This window comes from Cololabis saira, chromosome 12 (assembly GCF_033807715.1).
Source record: "Cololabis saira isolate AMF1-May2022 chromosome 12, fColSai1.1, whole genome shotgun sequence".
In the NCBI taxonomy this organism is placed as follows: Eukaryota; Metazoa; Chordata; class Actinopteri; order Beloniformes; family Belonidae; genus Cololabis; species Cololabis saira.
In genome coordinates this window covers 9,727,805-9,739,310 of record NC_084598.1, presented here as the reverse complement: position 1 = coordinate 9,739,310, position 11,506 = coordinate 9,727,805, and the positions used below count along the sequence as shown (strand labels likewise).

General features: G+C 42.9%; 1 protein-coding gene across 2 annotated transcripts; it reads left to right on the top strand.

Annotated features, from left to right (window-relative positions):
- Positions 1-846: 846 nt before the first annotated feature.
- Positions 847-10,412, top strand: aaas (achalasia, adrenocortical insufficiency, alacrimia). Of its 2 annotated transcripts, none has more exons than XM_061734740.1 (17): positions 847-960; positions 1,985-2,164; positions 3,219-3,352; positions 5,149-5,204; positions 5,300-5,391; positions 5,483-5,529; positions 5,674-5,772; positions 6,039-6,182; positions 7,672-7,792; positions 7,872-7,996; positions 8,139-8,199; positions 8,279-8,369; positions 8,521-8,614; positions 9,404-9,471; positions 9,587-9,668; positions 9,788-9,872; positions 10,109-10,412. In XM_061734740.1, exons 2-17 carry the CDS (start codon positions 2,054-2,056, stop codon positions 10,262-10,264), a joined length of 1,566 nt encoding a protein of 521 aa, XP_061590724.1. In that variant the 5' UTR covers positions 847-960; positions 1,985-2,053; the 3' UTR covers positions 10,265-10,412. The 2 variants fall into 2 exon arrangements, with proteins under 2 accessions (XP_061590724.1, XP_061590723.1); XM_061734739.1 differs by having other exon boundaries at positions 848-1,083.
- Positions 10,413-11,506: the final 1,094 nt, after the last annotated feature.

Genomic DNA, 11,506 nt, shown 5'->3' with positions numbered 1-11,506 from the left:
CCAGTGCTGAATTGACGTCACGGAAATGCGGGTCGCGCCGCTAGGGGGCGCTGCCACATCTCTCTCCATACACAATAAGGCTGTTTTCCATCAGCACGTTTCTATTTTTCATCGGAAAATGTGTCAGCAGGGCCATTCACTATTTTCTGTGTTCAGTAATGATCCTTGATCAGGACTGATGCTGCTGGTGCTTCTGGTACTACCCGTGTGTCCTTGAGCAAGACGCATGAACGAATCCGTCCACCATCCAGGAGGGCCGGAGGAAGCAGAACTTTTCTTGTGTAAGATCTAAACTCATTGTCTATACTTCATTAGTTCAGTAAAATAATAATGCATGAAGATTAAGCTTATTGCTTGTAGTGTGGCATCACCATAAAATCAAGAACACGGCTACAAAATATAATTATTATAATTATCACAATAAATAATAAAAAAAAAAACAATACAAGATTTTAATGTGTAAAATAAGAACCTAAACAAAACATTTCACAAAATTCAGCAAAATGCTTAAAACCATAAAACAAAATAATAATAATAATAATAATAATAATAATAATAAAAAAACACACCAGACCATCAAAGAACATTTCAGTGATAAAGCATTTCACCAAAGTACAACAAAGCCAAATTTAAAAAGACAAAAACATTTAAAAAAAACACGTGAAAAACCAGAAAAAAGAAATAAAAGGAAAACTTTTGCCAGGATTAATACATCCTGTACTAGTCTGACTTGTGCTGCAGTTCCAGCGTTCCTCCTGCAGGGGGCAGCACACCAGGACTCCACCTGTGTGTCCCAGCGAAACTCGTCTTTTGGTCCGTCCGGGTTTCCGTAGTCTACACGGCGGGACCAGAACTACAGATAAATGTGTCAACAAGTCCCCGCCATGCGCTCTTAGCTGGGTTTATAGTAGAAAACCCGGCGAAGGATAAGTGAAGACTCAGTAGAAAACCAAGTACAAGGTAACGAAGACACCACGGGAAATGTTAAAGACAGGTCACCAACCAAACCAGCCGGAGCTAGAGAGATAAGATACTATAGTTAGATGGAACAATATCCTAGCATCACAGGCTACTCATTGTAAGGTATGAATACAGTCTGTCTTCTTCCTGGACCAAGACGCCAGAAGTATTTTTTTAGTACTGATAGAAATTGCAAATATCTGTTCAAATGTTTTTTTATCTTAATAAAATAACTTTCATAGTGTTTTTGTTTCTGATATATAGTAGCATTGGCAACATCATATACTTTCATATGTTATGAGTCCAGCAAATCAGTGGGTCCAAATTTGATTGTCTCAATGAGTTATTAACACGTACTGAACTTAATTGAATAGAGCATATTAATCCACAAAAGGGAAATAATGTTGTTGCAGTGAACATTTCTGAGGAAAAATATGTATGAAAGTCAATATTATTAAAACTAACAAAAATGTAAATATTAAAATAAACATTTGTTGAAAAACTGTTCAACAGTATACAGTAGGAAGTATTCCCACTTGACTGAAAGCTCTAGAAATCCCATGGGCTGATGTGTTTGGGGTGATACCTGCCTGGCAACAATCATGAACATGTAACACACGTGAACTATCTCAATACCAAACGGACTAAAACTGTTTATTCGGTTATAATCTGGTTTTTGAAAAGTTCACTCAGATGTTCCCACATTTCAGTTGTCATGGTAACTCATAAATAGTTAAAATCCATGAAGCAGATTAGCAAAAACAAACAAACAAACAAACTAAACTAAAAAGAAAACCTCAATTAGAAGCAAAGAAAGGAGCAATTTGACAGAACTAGTTTACTGCAACAAGCTGCTACATCAGTGGCTACAGTCTCAGAATTATATGGCAGCAACAAGTATATTTGATATAAATTGAATTATTTGATCAAACGATAGCTTTTCATTCAGATTTTATTGCTATTTGTTTTTTTTTACAGTAACAGTTAGCCGCTGGTTGTTGTAAACCTGGTTTCTGTGTTGAAGGTTACCTGGCGGGTCTGACGTGGGTCTGTCGTGGGTCTCCCGGGTCTCCCGGGTCCGGCAGGGGTGAAGATGTGCTCCCTGGCTCTGTTTCCTCCCCCGCTGCCCGCCGGGCAGATCACGCTGTGCGAGTCCAACAACGTGCTGCTGCCCGGGACCAGCAGCGAGGAGCTGCTCAAACAGGTCCGCTACACCTTCCTGATCCACTTTCTCCACTTTCCTGCTTCACTTTCACACAGCAGCATTTCACCAACACAATCTCGGGATAAAACAGGGGGTTGATCTCCTTTAATGGGGTAACTTGATATTTAGATATTCTGTTTGTTTATTTGTGGTCATGATGGGCCTCCTAAGTGTTAGTGAAGCACCTGCTGTGAGCTTTTCAATTAAATTCAATTAAATTTTATTCATATAGCTTCTATCACTTTATTTTTTTAACCTTTATTTTACTAGGTAAGTCAGTTGAGAACAGTTTCTCATTTACAATGACGACCTGAGCAAGAGGCAGCATAAAGAGCCAAACACATACAATCACAGTGAAACAAACAATCAAACACGATATATAAAAAACACACAACACATAAAAAATATGAGTAAAAAGTGGTAGCGCTGGTCCGGAAGAGTTACAAACATGTGCAATGATCACAGATGAATGTTGGGAGTGTATTTTTGAACGAGGAGAATAGGATGAATGTGTGAAGTTGAAGCGTTTGTTGCAGCAGCGAACTGAAATGAATTATGGCCAAAGGAGGTTCGTGCTTCTGCAATGACCAGGTTACGTAGGTTCAGATTACTGATGTTGATATTAAGTAGTGAGCCAAGATATGAAGGGGTGCTTCCAGTGATGGTTTAGTAGATGAAGTGATACCACTGCATCAGTCTACAGGAGTGAAGTGAAGGCCAGATGACAAGTAAGTAGAGGTTACAGTGATGGGTGTTAAAAGGAGCATCAGAAGTTACAACAGAAGTTGTCTCCAGGATCTTTCCAGAGACCCAGAACATGACCCCCGAGCAATTATTAAATAAACATAACATAAACACTGGCAGGTATAAACTCCCCTTTAGGAGGGAAGAAACCTTGAGTAGGACCTGGATCATAAAGGGGGACTAAGAGCATAAGAATTATGCTAATTGATAATTAATAAATAATGAATAATATTCTTATTAAGCATAAGATTCATTCATAAGAGCTGAGCCCAGTGAGGGTCTCTCATGTTGTGTGGTGTGTCTTTTGCAGGACTCCAGTCCTCTCAGTCTGCATTTTCCAAGAGAGTCTCTGAAGCTTCACAGCCGCGCAGAGAACAGCAGCAGAGCGACTTTCCTGGACCACTCCGAATCAGAAACTCTGTGGATGAGGAGTGCAGCAGCATGGTGAGCAGAAGCAGACACACATGAGTTTTCATGTTTCTCAACGTTACTTCATGTCCACAAAGGTTGTTTTGGTCCTTTTAGTAGAGTACTTGATAGAATAAATGAGTCAGACAAAATGTTGTTGAGTCTGTAAACCTTAGTACAGATTTACAACATGCACCTAAAGAAACACATTACAAGCAGTTCAATCAACACATTTATAGAAATGTTCTGTTGAACTACTTTGGTTTTTCTTATAGAGCATGATATAATTTCAGTAAGTTAATAATAAGATTAATGTTCTTCTGTTATTTTTTTTATTGTTGCAGTCTATTTGTCTCAGTTAACATTTGAACTGATCTTTCATATAAACGTAGCACAAAAGTAAGGAAGTATTTCTTTGTTGTAACAATGCTTATTGGCGATAAATCTTATACCGTTGGAAAGCCTGTTTATTTCCCTTTATGGTAACACATTTGTAAGGAAGATGCATTTATGGGATGAGCAGCAGAGCTGAGTATGTGGGCTGCACCCATGAAAGATTTACCAAATCTTTCCTGCCAATGCCAAACAACATTGCCTCTTGAGGGTTGGATGAATAAAGTTTGAAGAAACAACACATATTGGCAACATAACAATTTATCCAGTTCAGAGGGGTTGAGGTCAGGACTGCTGGCGGGCCGTCCCATTCTCTCCACTCCAAGTCCTGCAGGTAGTCTCTGATAAACCCGCTCTGTGGGGGGAGTGTTGTCATCTTGGAGGATAGAGTTTGGTTCCAAAATGGAGATAAGGGATTGCTACTGGTTGCAGAATCTCATCTCAATATTTCTCTGCATTGAGATTTCCTCCAATGATGATGAGCCTCGTTTTTCCAGTGAAGGAGATGCCGCCCGACACCATCACACTGCCTCCACCATAATATTTAATTCTATCAGCTGGACTGATATGCGATTGGGTTCTCTGTCTGCATCTTCTCCACACTTTGACCCCACAATCCTACGGCCGTAGGCAGAATCTGGACTCATCTCTGAACATAACGTTCCTCCACATGATCAGGTTCTAGTGCACGTGTTGCAGACACCAGTGCAAGGGTGAAGGTGAACGGCAGTTGCGGCCGGCCTCCTGGCAGCCCTATGGGACTGGAGATTTGGCTGTGTGCCGTCGGTACCTAAGTGGTGACGGGTTGAAGAAACGCTCTTCTTGGGACGCCCACTTTGCTACTTCCCGGTACATGGAACTTGGTACTCGGTTGGTTTTGTGGAGCCCCAGCTGGAAGTTGCCGGGGCACGAGTCCTGTCCAGACACCGCTTGAGGAAGGCCGGCTGTGAAACAGTCATACTAGGTTTATTAATTATAAAACGTATTTACATCCATTTGTAACATTATTGATTTATTCTCAGGTATCGGTTCTCTGATGCCTCTGGTTTCCATAGTAACCTCCTTGTCCTCCCGCACTACAGCGCACTCGTCGACGGCAGGGGGAGGTAGACAGTTTTGGAGGTCATGGAGAGGTTGGGGAGGGGGGGACGTGGGAAAGGGGGGTTTCTAGCCTGTTGCTGGACTTGTGGGAAGATACCGACTGCAGCTTTAACTTGGAGCATCAGTTTGACGTGTTGTTGCTCATTTTCAGAGGAGCAGTGAATTGGCAAAAGACTTGTATTGCTCTTAAACAGTCTACCCCCAAAGCGAGGGATGCAGCGCCGCCTCATGGCCGTGCAAGTAAAACCCAGTACAGCAGCGTAGCTGGTTTCAGTAACGTTTAGCAGTAGATTATATCGTAGTTATGAGATGATCCTTCACCTTTCTGTCTGTTGCAGGCGGGACGGTGGGTTCACCAGGCTGCTCAATGAAATTACCACCTCACACTCCGAAGGTACGCTATCTGCTCAAATCTAATGTCTTTTAGTTAGGACATACGTTGATAATCCTGTACGTGGGTGCATAGTAACGGTCCTGTGGCGTTTGCAGTACCAAAGTGGCTCTCAGTCAGCTCCGGTTGTATCCTGGCATTACTGCGATGGGTGTCCTCCCTTCACGGCTCCCTGTTTCCTCATCTCACAGTAAGTTGCATCTATTATCATGTGACACTTCGTCACAGAACATTAGTAGCTGTGCTAATAACTGTTTTTTATTTTCCTTTTCTGCATCTAGCTGAGCAGTGAGGACATGATCGCTGAGTTCTCGCAGGTGCTCAACTGGTAGGTGCCAACTTGGTGATATGTTGATTATTTATTTACAAAAATGGCTTAAAACTGTATTTATTATGAAGAATCGGCATGTGTACTCTAAATGTATTGTAAACTGAAAGACCACTTCCTGTGCTGCCCCCCTGCTGTTACCAGGTCTGATTGTGTGGTCCGAGCCTTCGCCTGGCACCCCCACACCGATAAGTTTGCTGTGGCCTTGTTGGATGACTCCATCAAGATCTACAACCCCAAAAGGTACGGTATGACTACAATTTGAAAAGTGCGCAGTAGCAGGTGAAAGGGCAGATCATCGGAGACTGACAGTGCAAGAGTACAAACCCGGCGTTAGCGCCTTATGACAGGACGGTTACACCCGTCCCAGTGGAGCAATGCAACAGTGCTGTGTGTCTCCACCACAGAACACAAGCTCAGATCTGAGCTCACCTCGGCCTCGGAGCAGCGTTCTTTGTCCTCTTATTGACGGAGTCATCGCTGATCTGTATTCTCTTGTTCTCCCGCAGCGCCACGACGCCCACGCTGAAGCACCGGCTACAGAAGAGCGTTTCAGTGCTGCAGTGGAAGCCGCTGTGCGCGTCTGCCCTCGCGGTCGCGTGCCAGAACTGCATCCTTGTCTGGCACGTGGACCCCTGCTCGCTGTCAAACAGGTGTGTAACGTCACCTCCACGTCATCCTCACGAGCAGATCGTTTCAGCTGCGTTTAAGTCTGGGTTTAATCTAAAACACTTGGAGTTGCCGGTGTGTTCGGGATCAGAAAGTTAAGTACTCACTTGTGTGTTGTTTTTTTTAGTTACTTAGGTTTATTGGTGGTGTGAGCCATTAGACCAGGTGTTACATGCTCACTCTTACGGTGTAATGAGCTCCAGAGGTTACTGAGTGTAATTTCTGTCTAGATTTACAGCTTGATGCTGTAACCCCGACCTCGAGCCAGGTGCAGCTCATGTTAGAGTGGGTGGAGGTAAAATCAGCTGTGAATTCATAGCTGAAGAGGGAGCTGGACTGTCTCTGTGGTAATCTGACTAAACCATCGTACAGATGTTTGAATAAAACCTCAGGAATCATGTGGACTGGAGAAAAAAGGGCATAATACTCCTCTTTTTTTAATCTTCCTTGTCAACCTTACATTTTTTCTGTACCCTATTTAACGGACCGTTACGCGGGTTATAAGGTGCAGTTTCAATGGACGGGTCTATTTTCATACATAAGGCACCACGGGTTATAAGGTGCATCATAAAACATTTATAAAGCAAGAAAAAAAAACAGTCTGAGTCGAACTTTATTCAACTCATTCACGATAACTCAGAATATCATTCAGTTGTAACTAATGCAGAAAAATACACTCAGATTTTAGATCATTCGTCTTCCACAAATCCACCAATAAAAAGTTGCGGCGGTTAGCGTCGTACTACGTCCTGTTCTCTGATTGGTTCATCCTTGCCAGCGATAGCAGACACCTGAAATTGGTGTGAGTTTGGATGTAATTTGATTATAGATTTGAAAACTGGGTTTACGCTAAAAACCTAACATTAGGTTGATGCCTAATTATAGTAAGGTAACGTTGATTATATGTTGGATGATGGCTGCTTTCCAGGACAACATAATTGGTAATCTAACGTTGCAACCCGTATCCAACCAAGGACTGACTTTAATACAACATCCCCGTGTCAGCTGTGAACGGTCCGACAATCGGCAAAGCGGAGCGTCTTCATCGCTAACAAATCGCATTAAAACATTTTGACAGATTTTTGAGCGCAGTGTACCACATAAAATTGGTTTGAGGTCAGTAAACACAGTTCATACATAAGGCAAATCTGATTACAGGCACACTGCCGATTTTTGAGAAAATTTGAGGATTTTAAGTGCAACTTGTAGTGTGGAAAATACAGTAAATAAACCGATCAATCCACCACTCTTCTGCTTCTTCATCGTGTCCAGTTCATGTAAACTAATAGTTGTTAAAAAATCATTTTAGGGTATGAATTATTATTTTCTTCCATTAAAGTATTTTTTCTGCAGATGAAATGAAAGACTTTTTTGTCTGAGTTTTTCAGATGCACTTAAACTCTCTTAAACTCACTTAAACGCCGAAGTCATGTTTTAGTGCAGCTGTTTCTTTTCTCTGATGATCCCCTGCAGGCCATCGTCCGGTTGTGCTCAAGTTCTGTCTCATCCTGGTCACAATCCCGTCACGTCCATCGCCTGGTCTCCGAGTGGATCCCTCCTGGTGTCGGCCTCGCCCATGGACACGTCGATGATGGTTTGCTGCCGCTGCTTCATCCTGAACTGCTGCTGTTCCTCCCGTTATTGTACCTTTTTAAGATCAGTCCATCTCCCAGGTGTGGGACGTTGCTGCAGAGACCTGCGTGCCGCTCCAGCGCGTTGGGGGAGGCGGCGTCACCCTCCTCTCCTGGTCTCCGGACGGCAGCCACGTCTTGGCTTCTACGCCCTCTGCCCTGTTCAGGTTCCCCAAAATTAAGATCTCAGAAATGTATCAGAACGTCCTCCAATTTAAAGCTATTTGAGCATATTCTGAATAAAGATATCTCTGTTTAATTATTTAAAAATAATGCATGGATGGTGAACTAAAATAAGTTTTCCTCCAGGGTTTGGGAGACCAGGATGTGGACCTGTGAGCGCTGGCCCTGCATGAAAGGCCGCTGCCAGGTGAAAGCTGTTTCCTTGATATTCTAGTTTCGTTAGCTGACAGAATATTCTCTCAACGGTGTTTCTGACTGTTGTTCAGTCTGGCTGTTGGAGTCCGGACGGGAGTCGGCTTCTCTTCGCTGTTCAGGGGGAGACGGTTATCTACGCCCTGACCTTCAGCGGCTCCCCAGGTGAACTACTGCTCCCTACACAAACCTGGCAGAACATCCATTTTTCTGTTGAAATGGTTTCCTTTTGAAGTGACTACCGTGCTGGGAAGTGCTTCAGATGGGATCACCACGGGGTGTTGGAGTTAAAAAAGACATGGTCCCTTTGTTTCAGGTCTGCCCACGAGCGCGTTGAAGGGGCCGCAGGCCGCAGCTGTCGTGGCCGACCTCTCAGAGACGACATTTAACACCCCAGATGGAGACATTATGTAAGCGCTTTTAACCAAATGGATAACTGGCCGTCTTGTAGCCTACCTGCATAGATAACACATGTGAGCATGACTTCTACAAAGGAGGAGAGTCACCCTCCGGGACTGCAGTAATGACATGCTGCATTCATTTGTATTCATCTTATTTTTCACCTTATATTGTGCTTTGCTTCCATTTCCATGTTAATTAGCAAATTTGCTGTATGTTGTTGCATTTACAATTACCGTATTTTCTGGACTATAAGCTGCTACTTTTTTCATAGGTTTTCAACCATGCGGCTTATACAAAGGTGCGGCTATTATGTGGATTTTTCTTCCACCGCTCGGGGCGCTTTAACCGGAATTAGAATCAAAACTAAGATGCAAAGAAGAATACAGTACTTCTTGTTTAGCAGATAGAAGTAGAAGCAGGTTTCAAACAGATAAATAGATAAATAATTACCGGTTATTTTCTCTTGGTTCTGTCCCGTTTTAATCAGTAAAGTTGCTGCCGTGTTAAAAGACACTGTTAGGAAAGGATCTATTTAGGTACAAACATGTACATCATTTACAGTTCAAAATCCTTCTGTACATGTAGTAAATATCTAATCTAACAACATAAATATCTGCAGCTTGCATATCTTTTTTTTTTTAAATAGAGCAGATGCGGCTTATATGCAGGTGCAGCTTATAGTCCAGAAAATACGGTACAATTTTTCTGTGGAAAGCTCATAAAAGTGATCGACTTTGGATTTTGAATGTGTGTGATGTGAATGTTTCCACTAACGCTGTGCCGCTCATCTTCCTCAGTGTCGGCGGAGAGATCCAGTCCTTAGCCTGGGATCCGAGAGGAGAGAGGCTCGCGGTTCTGCTCAAAGGTCCCACGTTTCTCCTGCTCATCATGATGATAATGATGATGATGATGATGATGATGATGGAACCTGTCAGTTATTGGGCTTTAGTGACTGACGTCGGTCTCTTTCTCTCTGTCAGGTGACCCACAAGCAGCGGACCGGGCCGCCACCATCGCCGTGTTCAAAACCAGAGCCAACCCCATCTTCGAGCTGTTACCATGGTTCGCTCTTTGATTGAACTTGGTTCTTGTTTGACTGAACAAGAGCTCACATGTGTTGCTTTTCTGTGTGAATAGTCTCCTTCTCATCTGCATCTCCTGAACCGTTTCTTTTGATCCAGTGGTTTCATTCAGGGGGAGCCAGGCGCAGAGCCAAGACTAATGCAGTTCCACCCTAGTTTTCGGCACGGAGCTCTGCTCACTGTGGTCAGTATTGCTCTATATATACACCGTATATCCCGTTATATCCCCTGAAGGAATTTAAAATGCCAGAAATTGGGCTCTAAATCCATTCTGGGCACATTACCTTGATACAGTGGATTTGCTGTATCCCGTGAGCTATTTTAAAGGCTTTTGGACTTTATAAATAAAAGTAAATGAGCCCGCCAGCCTCCTCGTGTCCTCTACCAGCTCCTGACTCATGTTTCTGTCTCTGTCTTCAGTGTTGGTCCACTGGGAAAATCACGCATGTGCCTTTCTACTTCCTGGGTGCCGGTGTCCCCCACGTCGGCCTCAGCGGGAGTCCGTCACTGCCCAACCCGCAGGAAAGACCCGTCGACTTCGCCAATCAGTCGCTCTACTCAGAGCTCATCTCTTGACCGAGCGGCGCCCAACATCCCACCATCCCAACATCCCAACATCCCACCATCACAGATCATTATCCGTTATCATGAATATTTAAGAAAGTTCTTGCTTTTCTTATTTTTCAAACATGTAAACCCAACATTTTGAGGTTATTGATTAAACGTTTTTGTCTAGTCAAAACGTGTCTGCTGTCTGCTGAGTGAAGACGTGCAGCGTTTTAAGTGAGATGCAATCACAGCAGGTAATCTTTCCCACGTTGGGAAAGATTTACATATATATTAGAAAAACTAATTTAAAATGGTTTAAACTCAAATGCGGGTAAGTGCTGCGAGGGAGACCACATTTATCTTCTAAGGAGTCTCAGGGCAACCATTAGTTATTGGGCTCCCACCGTACATTCTGCTTTATTTAGCAGTGCTCTGGAGCCACTTCTCATTATTGATATTCAGTTTGTTTCAAAGGACTCGAGGTTCAGTCAGATGAAGCTATTTAAATGTTTGGGGTTTTTATTTTCACTTATTTTCAATCAAAATGGGCTTTTGATTACTGAAAATGACTCAAATGTGATAAAGTGATTTTGGTCTTGTAAGTAGGTCGAGGCCAGCGGAGGATGGAGGACGAGTTGACACCATGTGGTGCTTATTTGTGACAAATTTCACTAAATCTCTTAAGCTCAAATAATACAGGGCCTTTATGTGCTCGGTTGCCCACCTTTGCCTTTATAACCCAACCTTTCTATTGCTTTCCTGCAGAGTTGACAGATATAAACTGCAGTAACCTGGGATGTATGAAAACAAAGCAAAACAAAGTGCGTGGACGTTAACTAGAGTTGTGGGGCAAAGGAGAGCACATGGTCGCACGGCTTGTATGCCAGCCTTCACATTCAGTTAAAATTAGATAACCTAAATGCATTATTCTCAACATATTGCTTTCTGCTTGTGTTTTTTTTTTTTACTTCAAATGAACATCAGATTATTTGAAAATTAAACAGTTTGAATGGACTCAAAAGAGAATATCTCTGTTAAAGCTTGAGAGCAGCTTTTAATGATGAGAAGGACAGACCGGAGACCAGTCGGCGCACGACTAAGCTACAAAATGCGTGATTTCTGACAACAATATATTCTTTATTTATGTCCATTAGCTCAGACAAACAGGAGCCGACCTGAGCCGACCTGACCCTGAATCCGCACAATGAATACAGTACGTTTGTTTCTTTTTAGGATTTCACGAGGAAACACTCACTTCCTTCACAGTCT